The 20,631-nt window shown below is 44.5% G+C and overlaps 1 protein-coding gene and 1 non-coding gene across 2 annotated transcripts; one reads left to right on the forward strand and one right to left on the reverse strand.

Moving 5' to 3' along the window:
- Positions 1 to 18,112: 18,112 nt before the first annotated feature.
- On the reverse strand, positions 18,113 to 18,219 carry LOC112939128 (small nucleolar RNA R71). Its single transcript, XR_003242670.1, has one exon. It is a non-coding gene; the product is annotated as a small nucleolar RNA R71 (small nucleolar RNA).
- A 365-nt stretch (positions 18,220 to 18,584) lies between these two features.
- Positions 18,585 to 19,631, forward strand: LOC136356534 (uncharacterized). Its single transcript, XM_066310549.1, has one exon. It carries the CDS (start codon positions 18,585 to 18,587, stop codon positions 19,629 to 19,631), a length of 1,047 nt encoding a protein of 348 aa, XP_066166646.1.
- Positions 19,632 to 20,631: the final 1,000 nt, after the last annotated feature.

Genomic DNA, 20,631 nt, shown 5'->3' on the forward strand with positions numbered 1-20,631 from the left:
AGGGAGGGCGCCGCCCACCACCGTCGAGCACCTGCAATTTTCTCGTCGCTGGTAGAGGGAGGGAGAGAGGAGGAGGAGAGAATGAGAGAAGGCGCGCTGGCGAAAGAGAAAGAAACGAGCGGAAGAAATGAGGTGCGGTGGGCGGAAGAAACGAGGCGCGCGGCTCCCACCGCTTTCTCGACGGATGCGGATGCACTTTTAGGGCATTCCCAACCCAATGACTAGGATGGTGTCCATAGCATTAAATAAGTTGCCACCTAGGACAAAAAATGATGTGACAAGTGAATAAATAAGAAAAGAGAAGGAAACCATGTCTTCATGAGACATGGTTTCTACACAACATCCAAGACATCATGTGAGATAAGTAGTATTAAATTGAAGTATGGAATAGTGGTGTTTGCATTGGAAGAGTAGTGTCTAGTACTAGTTTCTTGATGATGTGGAGTTTATGGAAAACATGTCTAGTGTTATGGGTTGGAACTGCCCTTAGTCACTCACGGTGTGACTTTCAGGCCATATCCATCCGTCCGTTCCATTTGTTTTGTGATTAAAAAAAATTAAGGTTGCAATTTGTTATTATATGAAATAACGTTATCTATATCTATCTATTCTATACCTAATTAAAAAATAAAATAAGTAATGATTTCGTAAATTTGTTTTGTCTGTAGGTATATTCTTTCTTTTTTTCCACAACGCGGTTTTTTATCTGGTTTATTTTCCGTCTGATTGGTTTTCTCTCAGGTTTTTTCCGTCCGATTGGTTTTTTTGGTGCGTGGATTTTTTTTGTTGGTTTTTTTCCCGTCCGATTGGTTTTCTCTTAGGTTGTTTCCGTCCGATTGTTTTGGATCGGAAAAAACAACCAACTGGCAACACAACAAAAACAACATGTGTATTATTAAAAAAACAGATCAACCAAATCAAACGGAAAAAATGAGTGACCCGGAATAGACCTGAAAGAACCATATTTATTATTAAAAAACCAGATCGGGCAAAAAAAAAACTCGGCAAAAAACATATGTATTCTTAGTGTCGCGACCGAGAAAAATATATTTTCCCGAACGCTAGTGTATTAATCCCCGTCCCAGGAAAAGCCGGGGTACACCAAACAAACATGATACAAAAGGCACATCTTTATTATATCGATAATATTTACATTATTACAAAGGCACTTAAGGCCTGACAATCAAAAATAAACAGCAGCGGACTAGCGGGCCTACGGCTCCATCTTCACAGGCGCTCAACTGGGGTATAAGCCAGGACTCCACCTAAGACTTCTTCTCCAAAGCTTCTCTTACTGAAGGGGGGGGAAGATTGAGCAAGAATGAGTACAACCACAGTACTCAGCAAGCCACACCGGCAGATGCATGATTAATGCAAGGGGGTACAAGGGGTAATAATATAGGGGTTAAGTTTTGCAGAAAACAGCATTTAAAAGTCACTTAGTTGCCCAAAGCCATTTTATAAAGACGATCCTAGAGTTACACAGTGTTATTAATCAAGGCCGTGAACCCTCACGAACCTGCCTTAACCCAAGGCCTACGATGATTCAGACCGAACTGGCAACCCGACCCTGGGTCCCAGCTCGTCCCAAGCCAACCCAGGCCAACCATTCCACATTTTAGTTGTTAAGCAAATTTTAAGAATTAAAACACTAACTTGGGTACATTGCTAGGCTTGCCCATAACCGAGGGCGCGGCTATTCGAATAGATTATACTCTGATCAGAGGTGTACATCTTTACCCACAAGACACATCTTCCTCACGTGTAACCACGTGCCACATACCACCACGGTATACGGACGGAAGACGTGACATAGTTTCCAACCCATCCTAGCCGTAGACAAGAGTACCGACCCAACCCCACCTACGGCCGGAACCCCCGGGACAGGCAGGCAGGATTGAGCCCCTAGCAGCAGGACACCAGCCCTGTGCCATGACATCTCGACTACCGAGCCGCAGCTCGTGTAGCCTTCATTTGTCCTAGAGATGTCCATCGACCCCCGACTTCGTCCATCTCCATCCGTGTACTTTTGTTTATAACCAAACTGAGCCACAAACTAAGCCTTACCCACTAGACATGTGGAAGTACGGTAGTGCTTTGCAACAGAGGCCCGAGCTTAGTCCTTATATTGGCCGGGGTGCTACTTCCCACAACTGGCATGCACCCAAACCCCACCGAAAAACAGGTTTTAGGGGCTTTGAAAGAGGAAGAGAGGGGTATGTCCAATTCCACCATAAGCCAACCATTCCATAGTATCCAAGTGATATGAGAATTCCCAAAGTCTAAAGTTATAAAACCACCTAATGTTGCCTAATTAATCAGCGAAGCATCTACCTAAATTCATACTAGTGGAACCATGAATAGAGTACCCACTGGTTGGGGTTTTTTTTATCCTAGGGTGAACAAGGTAATAATAACAATAGCAATAATAATAAGGTCATAACAAAGATAAATAGGCATGGCTAAATAAAACAATGATAACGCGGGAATTTAAATAAAGCGATAATGCATTAATTTAAATCAAAATAATTTTATAAACTGGGATTCAATATGTTCAAGGATGATGTGACTTGCCTTGCTCGCTTTCCCAAACGTCGGCTTCAACCTCCACGAAAGCGGATCTTCCGAAGCTGCAGCGTCTACACGACCAACGGAAAGGAAAAAGGCTTTTACTCTAATAAACTCCGTATAACAAGCAGGAACAAAGCACAAAAATGGGTTCTTGACTTCTTAAGGAAAAATTAGAGACTTGAACGGTCCAATTCCGAGTTCAAACGGTCCAATTCCGGGATTCGCGGCGGCGGCGGCGCTAGGGCGCGGGCGAGGCGGCGGGAGCGGCGGGAGGAAGGGGATGACGGGTGGGCCCTACCCGTCAGCGAGGGTGGCGGGCGGGCCCGCCCGTCAGCGGCGCGCGCGCGGGGAGGAGGCCGAATGGGCCGCGGGGAGAGGAGAGGGAGGGGGAAGGAGATGGGCCGAGCCGGCCCAAGAGGGAGAGGGAGGGGAAAGGGACTTTTTAGAGCTTTTCTTTTTATAAAACCATTTTAACTTTGTTTATTTCTTAATAATTATTATTTGTGCTCTGAAAATTCCACTAAAATTTATTTACGCATTTTAGGCTTTTAGGAAATATACAAAAATCCTCCAAGCCTTATTTGACTTTTAACTTTGCACATTTTAATTGTTGGAGGCTTTCACACGGATTTTAATTATTCTAGGCATAATTTAGAGGATGTATTTTAGAGTCGTTTTGGGACGTGACAGAGAAGCAGCATCGGTCAGCATTGCGTCCAAGCTATCGGCTAAGCCCTTTAGGGAATGGTTCAACAATTTTTATGATAGGTTCCCCAAGAATACCAGGATCTGGTTTGCATATGAAGGATCTGCTAGTTTTGAGCTGCCAGGTGATTTTCGGTTTGAAGAGATCAATTCTGAAAAATATGACAAATCCCGAGAAGTATTCTCAGCAGCCATCAGTCCTTGCATCCTTCCTGTCGGCATTCACCAAGGCAAGAATATCCAAATGACCTACGAATTCTATCACCCGACAAGTGCTGCAAGGCAATTCGGCATGGGTCAACTGCAATCAGCCTATTCTTTGCCGACAAGATCCAAAGTAGAGGAGAAATCACATCAACACTCATGATGGATCGGCTGCTGAACCTACCAGGACCACCTCTGGGCAGTATCAACAATATCAAATTGAGGATGTTGAGAAGTGCAGCATTTGACCAACGGTGGGTAGAATGGAAAAAACATTTGTTCCACCAATCGGCTTCAATGTACCTGACAGATCTGTTCCCTGAAGCCATCCCTCAAGTAAGAATCTTCTCCTTTGTCAATTCTATTAACGGCAAGACGATGCATTAATCTTAACCTTGTGTAAATTCTCTTTTTCTGCAGACAACAGAATCTTCTCCTACTCATCACAGTAATAGCGGCGTAGAAATCCAATATGCTCTAGGGCTACTGCCCAATGGTGGTGGTCTATCTCCTCCAGTCATCGGCTACAATGCCCCCAAGACCTCAACACTGTTGCACGGTATGCCCCGTTTGCCTGAAGGATGAAAAGAGCGAAGTCGGCTGCTGCACCATCGGCTGCAAAGAAAAAATCGAAGAAACAAAAAATGCTGCCAATGATCTGCAGGCCATAGATCCAGATGTAGCAGAATTCCTGGAGGACGAAGAAATGGCAGAAGATGTGGATGAAGCGGCTGAGCACGTTAGTGAAACAAGGGAACAAACTCCTCCAGCCGGTCCACCTGCTCCTCAAAGGACACCATCACCTCCAGTACATCCCACATATAAACCAAGAGTATGTGCTCATTTTCGATCTATGGTCTAAGTTTATTCTACCTTTATACCAATTCTCAACTCTGATTTCCTTGTAGAAAAAGACTGCCTCCAAGAAGCCACAAGCACCAGCCCCATCGGTTAAATTTCTAACCTCATCAACCTTTTTGTCAATTTTTCATGTAACCGATGCTAATCTGTACTTGCGTTTTCAGCCTATTCATCCTCCAACTCCGATTTCTGAATCTAGTGAGCAGACTCCATCGGCTGCAGGCAGTCATCATGTGGAAGAGGAAGAAGTAGCAGCACCAGCTCCTGCTATCCCTATAAGTCTTTTGTTTTGAATATGCACTGGTGCCCCTAGCCGATGATGTGAAAACAACCCTCCTGGATATTTCAACATGGCTAGAAGGTTCTTTGGAAACTCTGGTAACCAACTGTGGATCTATTAGAGATAGATTCCATGAAATCCACGACAAAATCCTAGACGAGTTAGCCGAAGCTATCACTCCAGCGGCATACCTCGAGCAACATCGGCTCAAGCTCGAAAAAGCCAAACAAAGGATTGTTGATCGACGTGAGAGAAGAGACCTTGAAGCAACCATCCAAGTTAGCAGGACTTCTATCAATGAAGAGAAAGCTAAACTAGACGAGTTAGTAGCTGGCCCAAATTCCACTCAAGCCAATATCGATCGGCTGAATGCTCGGAAGATAAAACTCTCGGCTGAGTTGGAGCAGTGCAATGCACAGATCGCTCTTGAACAACAAAAACTTGCCGACTTGCCAAAAGCCATTGAGGATCAGAAGTCGAAGTTGAAAGCATCTGTCAAGCACATGACTGATCTGACCAAATCTTTGAAGGTGATCCCAAGCACTGATGCAGCCGATGCCCAAATAATAGATGAAGTAGAGCAGATTTGGCAAAGGGCAATATCGGCTATCCAAAAATATGTATCTGGATGAGCTAAATCTGTAACTTTAACTTGCAGACTTTTGGGATGTAATATATAACTTTCTGCTTGCGAAACTTGCTCTCAAATTTTGCTTTTGAAATCCAGACTTTTCATATATATTTGCCCCCCTGTCACGACCGGAAATAACCCAACGGGCGTTCCTTACATGCGTGCATTATTCCTAGTCCCAGGAGGCAAGGTACACCAAAAGTTGATACAATTCAGAGTTTAACAAGCGGAAGCGTAATTAATTAATTTATTACATGGGCAGCCAAGACCCAGCACACAAGAAGACAAACCACAGGCGCTTGACGGCAGGCACGAGCTAGACACCAAAGCCTTCATCTTCCAGGAACTCCTCTTCTGTGTTTGGGAAAAATTGAGCAAGACTAAGTACAACCACCGTACTCAACAATACACACCCACAAGTGCAGAATAAATGCAAGGGAGTACAAGGGAGCCATAACATAGGGGGTTAGGGTTTGCAGTAAACAGCATTAAAAGACACTTAGTTGCTCAAAGCTATTTTGTAAACACGGTCCTAGAGCTATACAATATTATTAATCAAGGCCGTGAACCCATACGAACCTGCCTTAACCCAAGGCCTACGATGATTCAGACCAAACTGGCAACCCGACCCTGGGTCCCAGCTCGTCCCAAGCCAACCCAAGCCAACCATTCCACATTTTAGTTGTTAAGCAGGTTTTAAGAATTAAAAACACTAACTTGGGTACATTGCTCGGCTTGCCCATAACCGAGGGCGCGGCTATTCGAATAGATTATACTCTGATCAGAGGTGTACATCTTTACCCACAAGACACATCTTCCTCACGTCTAACCACGTGCCATATACCACCACGGTATACGGACGGAAGACGTGACATAGTTTCCAACCCATCCTAGCCATAGACAAGAGTACCGACCCAACCCCACCTATGGCCGGAACCCCCGGGACAGGTAGGCAGGACTGAGCCCCTTGCAGCAGGACACCGACCCTGTGCCATGACATCTCGACTATCGGGCCGCAGCTCGTGTAGCCTTCATTTGCCCTAGAGATGTCCATCGACCCCCGACTTCGTCCATCTCCATCCGTGTACTTTTGTTTATAACCAGACTGAGCCACAAACTAAGCCTTACCCACTAGACATGTGGAAGTACGGTAGTGCTTTGCAACAGAGGCCCGAAGACCGGTCCTTATATGGCCGAGGTGCTGCTATCAAAACCATGCACCCCGAACCCAGCCTAAAACCATTTTGAGGGTTTTGAATAGAGGGGGAGGTCTGAATCCAATTCCACAATAATCCAACAATTCCATAGTGTCCAGGTGATAAGAGTATATTCCCAAAGTCTAGAGTTGTAAAACCACCTAATGTTGCCTAATTAACCAGCGAAGCATCTACCTAAAATCATACTAGTGGTACCATGAGTAGAGTGTCCACTAGTTGGGGTTTTGCTTATTCTAGGGTGAACAAGGAAATAATAACAATAACAATAATAAGGTCATAACAAAGGTAAATAGGCATGGCTAGATAAAACAGTGATAACGCGGGAATTTAAATAAAGCGATAATGCAATAATTTAAATCAAAATAATTTTATAAACTGGGATTCAATATGTTCAAGGATGATGTGACTTGCCTTGTTCGCTTTCCCAAACGTCGGCTTCAACCTCCACGAAGAGTGGATCTTCCGAAGCTGCAGCGTCTACACGACCAATGGAAAATAAAAGGGCTTTTACTCTAATAAACTCCATATAACAAGCAGGAACAAAGCACAAAAATGGGTTCTTGACTTCTTAAGGAAAAATTAGAGACTTGAACGGTCCAATTCCGAGTTCAAATGGCCAAGTTATGGCCATTTGAAGTTTATATGCTCTTTAAATGAATATTTGCGAATTTCTTCATTTAAAATTTAATTTAAAAAGGGTTTATTGTGTCAGCCGAGGGGAGGGGGCGCGCGGACCGGGTCCACGGGAGTGGGGCCCACGCGGCAGCCTCACGGTCCACGGTGGACCGGGCGCACCCGGGCTCGCACCGGCCGGCGCCGTGGGCCCCAAGCGTCAGCCGCACCCGAGGGCACGGGCGGCTGACGGCCGGGCCCCACGCGGCGGCCACTCGGCGCGCCCGAAGGCGGCCACTCGGCGCGGCCGGCGGGAGGCGGCGCCCGCGCCCCTATGGTCGCCGGCGGCGGCCATAGGCACGGCGGAGCGGCGGCCGAGAGAGGGGAAGGAAAGGGGGAAAAGAGGCGGCGGTCCACGGCTCACCCTACGTCGACGGCGACGACGAAAAAGGCGGCCGGAGCGGAGGAAGGCGGCGGCGCGGCTCGGGTCGACGGGGACAGCTGCACTCCGGTGGTCGGCGACTGAAACGGAGAGGTGGACGAGGTCGGCGAGGATGCGGCGAAGCCGAAGGAGGCGGCGCCGAGGTGGGAGGCGGTCCGGGGCGACGGCGGCGGCGGACCGGAGCTCGGCGGTGACGGCGGAGAGAGAGAGCGACGTCGCGAGCTCGAATCCGGCGAGGAGGAAGGGCGGCGAGAGGCGGAAACGGACGGAAGAGGTGCGGGGAGGGTTTAAATAGGGTTGGAAGGGGGAGAGAGGGGCCGGGGAGGAAGGAAACCGGCGCGGGAGGTCGGCCGCCATCAACGGCGCCGGCGAGATTTGCGGGGGCAAATCCGCCCGTTTGAACGCGAGAGAGAGAGGGAAAAATGGGGAGAAAGGGAGAGGGGATCACGGGGAGTGATTCCCCCCCACTTTATTGCACGCGAGGACGGCGGGAGGCGGCAGGATTCGCGGCGGCGGCGGCGCTAGGGCGCGGGGGAGGCGGCGGGAGCGGCGGGAGGAAGGGGATGACGGGTGGGCCACACCCGTCAGCGAGGGTGGCGGGCGGGCCCGCCCGTCAGCGGCGCGCGCGGGGGGAGAGGCCGAGTGGGCCGCGGGGAGAGGAGAGAGAGAGCGGGGGGAGGAGAGATGGGCCGGGCCGGCCCAAGGGAGGGAAGGGGGACTTTTAGGGTTTTTCTTTTTATAAAATCATTTTAACTTTGTTTATTTCTTAATAATTATTATTTGTGCTCTGAAAATTCCACTAAAATTTATTTATGCATTTTAGGCTTTTAGGAAATATACAAAAATCCTCCAAGCCTTATTTGACTTTTACTTTGCACATTTTAATTGTTAGAGGCTTTCACACGGATTTTAATTATTCTAGGCATAATTTAGAGGATGTATTTTAGAGTCGTTTTGGGACGTGACACCCCCTAATTTTGCAATGTTGAAGACATTGATTAAATTATAATTTGGACTAAGGGCGATATAATCTATATCGGCCATCATATATCAGCAGAACACAACCGATTATGAGAAGAAAAAACTACTAAGGGCGATATAATCTATATCGGCCATCATATATCGGCAGAACATAGCCGATTATGGTAATAAAAACTACTAAGGGCGATATAAGCTATATCGGCCATCTTAAGGCGATGTCAAGCATCGGCTAAGATGTATCGGCAACACTTAGCCGATCATGAATTGATCCAAACACTTGGATAATATTTCTTCAACTATTTTCCATTAAGTGCTTGTCCAAAAACTTCACCATCAAATCCTTGCAACATATTAGCCCCTTTGGACACAACTTTGTATATTTGAAACGGTCATTCCCAATTAGGTGACCACTTGACGAATTTATTATCGCGAGTTCCTATCGGCAAGATCAATTTCCAAATTAGCTCTCCCTCAGAGAAAGACTTGGGCACCACTTTTTTATTGTAATGACGAGAAACGCGTTCCTTATTCCTAGTTACCTTCTCCAAAGCACGCAATCTTGATTGGACCAAATCTTCTGTTTCATCTACCATAAGATTGTAATACTCATCGGCTCTTAAGTTATTTTGTAAATCTATTCTTCTTGAGCCGATTGTCGTCTCCCAAGGTAAAACTGCCTCATGTCCACAAACAAGCTTATAAGGAGGAACTTGAATTGACCCGTGACAAGCCATCCGATAGGACCATAATGCTTCGGCCAACCTTGTGTGCCATTGCCGAGGAAAATCAGAAATCTTTCTCTTGATTAATTTAATCAGGCTCTTATTAGATGCCTCGGCTTGCCCATTAGCTTGTGCATAATATGGTGAAGAATTCAACAATTTCATACCCATGCTATGGGCAAACTGAACAAATTCATCAGATACAAAGATCGATCCTTGATCAGTTGTAATAGTCTGAGGAATCCCAAATCGATAGATAATATACTCCTTGACAAACTGTATTGCATCCCCAGAATCAACTTTCTTCAAAGGAACCGCCTCCACCCATTTGGTAAAATAATTGGTCGCCACCAATATAAAATTATGTCCCTTGCTTGAAGGTGGATTACTCTGACCGATCATATCAATTCTCCATCCTCTGAATGGCCATGACTTGATGATAGGATTCATAGTCGACGCTGGTGCCCTCTGAATTGCTCCAAACCTCTAACAATCTTGACACCCTTTGTAATATTGAAAGCAATCTTCTAACATTGTCTGCCAAAAATACCCTGTACGTGTTAACGACCAAATTTGGTAATATCAACATCGGAGATGAAGATGGGATTGAAGCGGAATCGAAGATGAGGATTGTTGCGGAAACAGAGTAAAAGTCGGCTGGAGTCCGAATCGGCTATGATCGGGATCGGCTAAGTTTGAGTTAGACTGGTGAAGTGATACAGCCGATTCTGATAATATGACTCGTGAACGACGTTGGGTTCGAGTTGATATGCTTCAAGATGATTGCCATGTATGGATAGAGTCCTGGGAAGGCAATTGTATCTATTAATTAGGATATTTTATGTACATTCTTTAGAGATAAATAAGGGCAAAAGTCTGCCGCAAAGATTTATGGTATCTTAGAGTTTGTTAGAGATAAGAGTCGTGTCCAATATGGACATATCTTGTAATTCTCGGGTATAAATAGACCCTGAGCCATATGTAATAAAAGACAGACGTTCAATACAATCTCGGCGCATCGCCGCCCTTTTACTTTCTTTTTGTTTTGACGAGTTCTTGCTTTCGGGTTGAGCTGCATCGGTCTCGATCTTCAACAAGAGGTAAAACTTATTATGGCGGTTTGCGTTCTCGGGATTAGTGCTTCCATCTTTATGATACTCTAATCTTGTTTATGTAATTCATCGAGTTATCATATATCCTATTTAATCTTTGACAATATCGTCATCTAACCTATAATCGGCTAACATCTGCTAGTAGAGGGCAGCCAATTAGGTTAAATAACGACGTTGGCTTAGATTATACAGGATATCCACCACTCTATGAAACATCGATCGGCTTGATTGTCTAGATATTGTTCTTCTTTTCATACTTAATGCTGCATCAGTTATGTTTGATCTATTAAGTCGTGTTTAGAATTTCAATCTCTAGCCTGTCTACTGGTTTCCGATTAGGGTAGTATCGGAGTTTCAGCCGATCTTACCTGATTTAACTACTTTTATCCTATATGCTTGATTGATATGTTAAATTTGCCCTTTATGTTAAGATTTTGTTGCGTTTAGGTATATTAGGCCTCTGTTTGGTGTATTCTATTTGCTTTAATATCTTAATATAGAGTAGTATCGGAGTATTAGCCGATACACACTAGATCTATCTGATCGGCTATGCTATGAGCATATATAGTCTTGCTGTTAATATATATTTCGGTCTAAGTGATTTATACTGTCTCGGCATGGTGACCGATCTATCCCAATCACTTGATCTAAGTATATATCGACACAAAGATTACATATTGTTAATATCTATAGCCGATCGAGTGGATTTAGTTCTCCTTTACTTGTTCACAATTGCCGATCGATTTACATATGACATCGGCTCAAAGATAAATGATATGTCATCGGCATCTAGCCGATCGGCTATCATTTATGGACTTAACCACGGTTTCTTTGTCTTTGTTTCTTGTTGATTGCAGGATCAAATCAACTGGCACGCTCATACATCCGAAGGCGAGTTTTGGACCTGCACTGGAGTTAAGTAGATCTCCCAGGCCTCGTGTTTTCTGTCAACAGTACGCCAAAGCAATCACTTCATCTTATGAGCCGATTAGTGAGTACCGCAAATACCTTCATGTACTTCGCCCATCACAACCTTAGCTTGATTGGTACTCAAGCATTTAAGCAATACCCCATCAATCGTCCGATAATACAACTCATCATCCAATAAGGTATACTTTAAGGCCTTATAGCGCAATTTTCGTGAAGCCGATTGAGATGGGTTCTGCAAATACTGAAAAACATCATACCTCCAATCATCGGCTGTGATTGCAGCTACCTCCACTTCAATATCTTTCACCATCGGCTTGTATCCCGATGCCCCCTGAGCCAAGTCATTGGCTTCAACGTTCTGCTCCTGAGAGACATGCTTCAAAGTCACCAGCCAAAAACTATTCATCAATTCCCGGCACTTCCCGTTATAGATCATCAACGCATCATTTTTGCATTCGTATTCTCCTGCCAATTGATTGATCACCAACAAAGAATCCCCCATGATCTCCACAGCTTCGGCTTCAACCTCCTTAAGCAACTGCAATCCCTTAAGAACTGCTTCATACTCAGCCTGATTGTTAGTTGCATAAGGTTTGATAGTATAAGCAAATTCAAAACTTGCCCCCCGAGGAAAAATTATAACCAAAACGATACCACAACCATGAGTGCAAACTGACCCATCAAAAAATATAGTCCAGGGCACAATCTCAACTGAGCCAATTTAATCATCACGATGCTCCACAATAAAATCGGCTATGGCTTGCCCCTTGACTGCCTTGGGTGATTCATATCTGAGGTCAAATTCTGTCAAAGCATATATCCACTTTCCAACTCTTCCTTTGAGAACAGGAGCTGATAGCATGTATAGTGCATTCATTGGATAACAAATAATGCCTGAACTTTTTGTGCAAGAGAAATACAAACACAAGCATAATTTCTTCACCGGAAAATACCTTGTTTCTGCATCCAAGAGCCTACAGCTTAAATAGAAAATATCTCTCTCCTTGCCCTCTAGCTCCTGAATCAAAACTGAGCCATTGACTTCTCATCAGCTGATAGATATAACCTGAAAGGCACTCCCTTCTGTGGAGGAATTAAAACCGGAGGAGAACTTAAATATGCCTTAATATTGTCCAAAGCTTTCTGCTGCTCTGCCCCCCAAGTGAATTCTTTATCGGCTTTCAACCTTAACAAAGACGTAAAAGGTTCCAGTATCCCAGATAAGTTAGATATAAACCTACGAACAAAATTAATCTTGCCGATCAATGACTGCAGTTGTGTCTTATCTTCTAGAGGTTGAATCTTCTTAATTGCATGAATGCTCCTTTGAGGGACCTCAATTCCTCTCTCATGAACAAGAAAACCCAAAAATTGTCCAGCCGATACACCAAAAGCACACTTCGTGGGATTCATCTTCAGGTCATATTTTCTGGTTCTCTAAAAAACTTTCCTCAAATCGGCTATGTGGTCCTCCACCTGTTTTGATTTAACAACCTCATCATCAATATAGATCTCAACTAACAAGCCGATCAGATCATGGAATATGTAATTCATGGCCCTTTGATATGTAGCTCCAGCACTATTTAAGCCGAAAGTCATCACAACCCACTCAAATAAGCCGATTGCACCAGGACACCTTAAAGCAGTCTTATGAATATCTTCTTCTGCCATTAAAATCTGAGTGTAACTTATAATCTTGTGCCCTGAAGATGCATCAACCAATTGATCGGCAATCGGCATTGGGTACTCATCCTTAGGGGTAGCCTTATTTAAGTCTCGAAAATCAATGCACACCCTAAGTTTGCCGTTTTTCTTGATAACTGGAACTATATTGGAAACCCACTCGGCATTTCGGCATGGCTGAATAAAACCAGCATCATATAATCGAGAAATTTCAGCCTTGATAGCATCGTACATTTGGGCCTTACATCTCCTTGGAGGTTGCTGATGTGGTTTATATCCTGGCTTAATAGGAAGCCGATGTTTGACAATCGATCGGCTAAGTCCTTGCATCTCATAATATTCCCAAGCAAAGCAATCTCTATATTTTTTCAATAGCTCTATTAACTTGGTTCTGAATTCTGCAGATAAATTCTTACTGATAACTGTCGGCCTTGGCCTATCCCCTGGACCAATGTCAACTTCATCCAAATCATCGGCCGACATGAAACCCTGTCCTTGCTTGTCATCGAGATCATCTACCATGTCCTTGGTGTAGAAATTTGAACCCTCCACGACGCCCTCAAAGTAATAATTTAGGCTCTCCATCTTCAATTGGATGTACATCACAATCGGACACTTTTAGAAAATCTCAATCCCAAACTTTTCCAAACAGGCAATCAATACCATCCATCTCCCAAAGAGCTGAATCGGCACTGGCAACATTAACTGACCTGTCGGCTGGCACGATCTCAATCTTGTCACCTTGCCATTGAATCAAGCACTGGTGCATGGTTGAAGGAATACAACAATTTGCATGAATCCAATCAACAGGCTGTCGGAACCCTTCCCATCGATGACAAAAAACATGGTAGGAACAGTTTTGCTGCCGATTGTCAACTCCACATTTAAAACTCCTTTGGTCTCCGATGGATTGCCAGCAAAATCTTTGAGAATCATGTTTGTCTTGATGTGATCGTCTGTATTCTTGCCCAGCTTCCTGAATGTAGCGTATGGCATCAAGTTTATAGCAGCCCCACCATCAACCATCATCTTGGACATCGGATTCCTATTGACAAACCCATTAACGTATAATGGCTTAAGGTGCCGATTTTCTGTCCCCTCTGGCTTCTCAAAGATTGCTTGCTCTAGTGACAAAATCAACATAGCAGAGGCCTCCTCTACATCATCAACATCGGCTTCTTTAGCTTCAAATTCTACAGGAAGCATGGAGACCATGTTCACCGATGTAGATGCAACTGCCTTGCCTTTGATCAACCTCTTCGCCTTGTCGGCTTCAACTTCATCGGCTGTTGTAACCTTGTTTTTAACGCGCCATTCTTGCTTTGTCTTCTTCAACCGATGGTTGATCTCCTGTTGTACCTCTTGAAAACGTTCTCTGTTCCTCATCCTTTGAACCCTTCTCTTCTGATTTTTGGTGAAAATACCAAAAGGACACCGTTGTCATTTTCTACCTTCGTCTTCATCGTGATCATGATCCTGGTGCACCGGGCCCAACCTCTGATGAACAGATACTCTTTTCTGACTCAGCCGATTACCTCTATTGTAGGATCGGCTTGAACTCCCCGCATTGCCACTGCATCCAAGGCAATCTTCAATTTATGGCAGTCTCATTCCTTCGTTCCAGCAGAACCTGAAAAACTCACAATCCCAATGTGGATCAAAACCGCCATCTTTTTCTTCAAAATACCTTTCCTGCTGCTTGTCATGCCTCCTTTTATATTTATTGATAATCCTAGCTGGATTCAGCTGTCAACTCTGATGGTTGCCTTCATCGGCTATTCTCCCAGATGTATGCACCATGTTGATAGGAAAAGGTTTGCCATCGACCTTCATCAGCTTCTTGGAATCATCAAACTTAATTTTGCCTCCCTCGATGGCCAATTGGATATGTTGCCTGAAAACTTTGCAATCATTAGTAGTATGAGAGCTGGAGTTATGCCACTTGCAATATTTCTTCTTTCCTAATTCGCCAGCCGATGGAATCACATGACCAGCAGGAAGTTGAATCTGCTTCTCCCGAAGTAGCAAATTGAAAATCTTGTCAGCTTTGGTGATGTCAAAATCAAACTTCTCTTCTTTTCAAGAATTCTTCACCCATTGGCATGCTATAATCATTTTGCTCCTAGCCTATTCGGTGCTGCTACTTCAGAATCATCTTCTTCTTCAGAGTCATACATATAAGGATAAACATGATTGACCTTTTTGAAACTCTTTTTATCCTCGGCAAACCTTTGCTCATGCAGGGTTACCTTCTGTGCAAGATGGGACAAGCTTTCAAACTCTTGAGACGAAAACTTCTCCTTAATCAGAGCTATCAAACCCTGAAAAGCAAGATCGGCTAACTGGGAATCAGTCAAAGCTAAGCTGTAACACCTATTCCTCATCTCTCTGAATCTCTGAATATAGTCTTGTACAGTTTCATCGTGCCTCTGTCTAACTGCTGTCAAATCAGAAAGCTTCATCTCATGGGTTCCACTATAGAAATAACAATGAAACTATTTCTCCAAATCAGCCCAACCTTGAATAGAATTATAAGGCAACGCAGAAAACCATGTGAATGCCGATCCAGACAAAGACAAAGGAAAAAATCTAACCCTCAAAGCATCAACAGCCGATGCCTCTCCACATTAAACCAAGAATCGGCTAACATGCTCATAAGTTGACACGTTGTCCTGCCCTGAAAATTTTGAAAAATCTGGGACTTTGTATCGGGTAGGCAATGGAACTCTCTCAAACCACTCAGGGTAGGGGTGCCGATACAAGTTCACAGTATCCTTTGGCTTAAGTCCAAATTGCTCCCTCATCACATCTGCAATCATGTCGGCCCAAGGCTTCTGCTAGGGCACTCCTTGCATCTGCTGTTGAATTGGATCGAATTGGTTAAGCTGGGGCATAACCTGAGGTGGGGGTGATCCTCCCATCTGGTACTGAACTTGAGGTGAATGAGGCTGATATTGATAATTCAAGTTGCCAACAAGATAGTTCTGAGGAGGCTGTTGCACATTATGCATCTATTGTTCAGGAATAAATTGATTTCCAACAGGCTGATGTTGCCGATTGATAGGTGTTCTCTGCCCAGTCGGTATCGGCTGAACTATTTGTTGCCGAGTTGGCTGGACTATTTGCTGCCTTATTGGTGTATGCTGAATCGACTCGACAACCGGCTGAGTTGGCCCAAACATTGCTGCAACCTGCTCCTGAGTCAGCCGATTGATATTCTGCCCAGCATACTGAGGTTGTTCTCTGGACAACAAATAAGGGTTAACCGTTTGTCTTTGCGCCGATGATGATGCAGCTGGTCCTGGAGCAGAAACCGTCACCATCGGTTGACCTGGAGGTATGTTAGCAGCCTGCTGTTGGTTACTAGTTACCAAATTCCTATAGTTTGGGAATACACCTTCTGGCATATAAACTGGTCCCTTGTCTTGATGCTCAGCAATTGTGCCATCAACCACAGATTTGATCATATTTATCAAAGTATTAACAAGCACTCCTGATTGGATGATCAAAGCATGTTGGACAGCGCAGTCAACTTGATCTTGGAAATTATTGCACCATAAAGGCTCCTCTTGCTCCTCAGCGGCTTCTTCTCCAACTTCTTCAACCTCACCATCTCTAAGTTCCTCACCTTTATCACCTGAATCATCTACACCACCTTTAGCTCCCTTGGCTTTGCCACCTTTAGATGAGCTTGTTCCAGGTTCATCGGCAGCAACTACCTTCAGCTTGTACTTTTGAATGATTGTTCCTAAGCGGGTTTCCTTGAATGAATTCATGAATTTGTCCTGCACGCTTTTCATCGTCCGCTCAAACTCCTGCCTTTGTTCTGGTGACAATTTGTCTATCATGACCGGGACAATGTTTCCTTCATTAATCTCAGACGGGTGCTTGGGAGGTGGCTTGGTTAACGGGGGTTTAACCCCTGAGTGCTTGCCCGTTCCTGAGTGCTTGCCCGTTCCTGGGCGTGCCAACAGCGTGTTTTTCTGTCATGACTCATGTGTACAAGTTGATGTAAAAAACACACACTGGCCTGGAAGATCTGCTTAACTCCTGTGCAGATCCAAAATCTTGCCTTTAGGTTCATGAGCGTGCCAATTGATTTGATCCTGCAATCAACAAGAATAAAGACAAGAAAAACCGCGGTTAAATCCATAAACTATAGACGATCGGCTAGTTGCCGATGACATATCATTTATCTTTGAGCCGATGTCATATTGGAATCGATCGGCAGTAATGAATGAATGAAATAAAACTAAATCTACTCGATCGGCTGTAGATATTAACAACATATAATCTTTACTTTGATACATATTTAAACTAAGTGATTGGGATAGATCGGTCGCCATGCCGAGACAGTATAAATCACTTAAGTCAAAATATATTCTAAAGTACTGATTATATAGATGTTTATAGCATAGCCGATCAGATAGATCTAGCATGTATCGGCTAATACTCTGATACCACTTTATACTAAGATATCGAAACAAGCAAGATATATCAAATAAGAAACCTAATATAACTTTAATGCAACAAGATCTTAATATAAACGGCAGATTTAATATAACAAGTAAGCATATGAGATAAGATAAGACAAGCATAATAGATAAGAATAGCATAGATACAATTGCCTCTCTGAGAGCTTCTTCTCCATGTGAAGCACGTTGATCGATTCTTGAAGCAGCCTCGGAGCTATCTCCATCGGAAACGGCTGTACCGTCTCTATCGGCTGTATCAGCCATCCTCTGACCGATCCATCTTAGCCGATGCATACTCTAGCCGATGCCTTCGCAGCCGATGCATACTCTGTTCTTCGAATCTATCTCTTTGCCAAATCCGCTTCGATTCCAATGTCGAACCTGGTTCATATCTTACCAAATTTGGTCGTTAACAGAAGTCCAACCTCATCACAATGGCGCAGGCTAGCCCATTCTGTGGCAAGAATAATGAGGATTCCAATGCTCATTTACAGCAGTTCCTAGAGATTTGCAGCACGCACACCATGAAGGATGTCAGTCCAGACGCCGTCAGGCTGCGGTTGTTTCCGTTTTCCCTCCTCGGGAAAGTGAAGCAGAGATTTTATGCCAACCGTGCTACTATCAACACCTAGGACAGATGCTCTACGGCATTCCTCTCGAAGTTCTTTCCGATGGGCAAAACCAACGCCCTTCGTGGGAGAATTTCAAGTTTCTAGCAGACAAGGGACGAGTCCATTCCTGAGGCATGGGAACGACTTCAGGAGTATGTGGCCGCCTGTCCTCATCATGGGATGGACGACTGGCTGATCCTGCAGAACTTTTACAATGGACTCACTACCATGTCCCGTGACCACCTGGACGCGGCAGCTGGAGGAGCCTTCTTCTCTAAGACGGTTCGAGGAGCCGTTGATTTAATAGAGAAGATGGTCTCTAATATAGGTTGGAGCGAGGAACGACTCCAAACCCGTCAGCGAGGCATGCACACCGTCAAGGAGACGAAAATGATTGCTGCCAAGCTGGACCTCCTCTTGAAGAGATTGGACGACCACGACAAAAGGCCACAAGGCACCGTCAAAGCCTTGGACTCACACGTCACGTGTGAGGTCTGCGACAGCACGGGTCATCAGGAATGACTGCCCAGAGACCCATGAAGAGGCAATGTACACGGGCAACAATAACAACAACGGGTACCGTGCACAAGGAGATCAGGGGTGGAACCAGCCACGCCCATATTATCAAGGAGGCAACAACAACGGTAATTTCTCTAACCAACCTTCCTTGAAAGATCTCGTTTTTGCGCAAGCTAAGACCACTGATGCTTTAAGCAAAAAGCTAGCTGCCAATGACAAGGTCTTAGAAAACATTAATGTTAAGCTAGATGGCTTCGCTTCTGCTTTCCAAAACCAGCTGAGCTTTAATAAAATGATAGAAACCCAGATAGCTCAATTGACCGCATTAGTACCTACAAATGAATCTAGGAGGTTCCCGGGGCAGCCTGACTCCTCCATTGAAAATCTCAAGGCGATCACAACGAGGGGAGGTAAGTCCACTCGTGATCTGCCATATCCTAAACTTGCAGGGACTAACGGTATCAACAAGGAAGCGCCATCTGGTAATTCGGCTGACAAAGAGGTTCAACCAGAGAAGGCTGTGCCGCAGGGGTACTGCGACACATATTTGCTGCTGTTTCCTCAAAGGAACAGGAAATCATCAGTGGAAGAGCAGTTCGCTCGTTTTGTTGAAGTGATCCAGAAGATTCACATCAATGTGTCGTTGTTGGATGCTATGCAAGTGCCAACATATGCACGTTACCTCAAGGATATCCTCAACAACAAGAGACCACTCCCAACAACGGAGGTGGTGAAGCTGATAGAGCAGTGCAGCCACGTCATACTCCATAAGCTCCTAGAGAAGAAGAAAGATCCGGGGTGTCATACGATCACCTGCTCGATCGGAGCACAGCAATTCCACCAAGCTTTGTGTGATCTTGGAGCAAGTGTCAGTGTCATGCCTAATGACGTCTTTGACAAGCTTAACTTCATGGTATTGGCACCAACACCGATGCGCTTGCAGCTGGCTAATTCGTCAGTCCGTTACCCGACAGGGATAGCGGAGGATGTGCCGGTCAAGATACGGGATTTCTTCATCCCGGTTGATTTCATGGTGCTAGACATGGACACGGGAAAAGAAACGCCGCTCATCTAACCAAAACAGCTTTCCAGCTTTAGGCGCTCGTACCACGGGTGGAGTAGACAAATACTTCTTCAACCCCTCAAACGCCTGTTGTTGTTTTGCCTCCCAAGTAAAATCGGCTTTTTTTTTAAGTAAAGTATAGGGACAAAAGCATTGATTTTATCGGCTTCTCAAGTACTTTTGAACCTCCTTCTTGCATGTCGGCGCTTTGAAATCACGAATCTTTTCTATCTTCTTAGGATCAATCTCAACTCCTCTCTCATGCACCATAAACCCTAAGAACTTTCCCGCCGACACACCAAAAGCACATTTAAGTGGATTCATCTTCCAACCATACCGGCGCATCCTCTCAAAAGCTCACCTCAAATCGACTATATGTCCCTCCATACCATCCGATTTGACAACAATATCATCAATATAGATTTCTAAGATAATACCTAGCAAATCATGGAAGATCAAATTCATTGCCCTTTGATATGTTGCACCGGCGTTCTTCAATCCAAAAGTCATGACAACCCACTCAAATAAACCAACAAATCCTGGGAACCTAAAAGCCGTCTTGTACATATCCTCCTTCGCCATAAAGATTTGATTGTAGCCGGCATTACCATCCAAAAAGCTAACCACCTTATGACCCGAGGCATCATTGATCATCATGTCGGCTATATGCATAGGATACTCATCTTTTTTTTGACAAGAAACAGCAGGAGAGGCTCCTACTGTGCTATATTAAAAATATATAAAAAGAAGGTTACAATATTTACAAAGGGACCAAAAAAATAGGAAAAGTCATCTATCCATGATTGCCAATCTAGTTTGTCTATATCTTTTGCTCTGTGCATATGCAGGGCAAACTCCTTCAAAAAATCCTCCTTCCATTTTGCAAACCTGTATGGAACATTGTTGAAGATCAGATCATTTCTTCTTGACCAAATATGCCAGCATCCAATTGCTAAAACTTCGAAGAAGAATCTGTGTTGAAAATTCTGTTTGGCTGATGTGATCATGTTCA

This window comes from Oryza sativa, chromosome 5, assembly GCF_034140825.1.
Source record: "Oryza sativa Japonica Group chromosome 5, ASM3414082v1".
Taxonomy (NCBI): domain Eukaryota; kingdom Viridiplantae; phylum Streptophyta; class Magnoliopsida; order Poales; family Poaceae; genus Oryza; species Oryza sativa.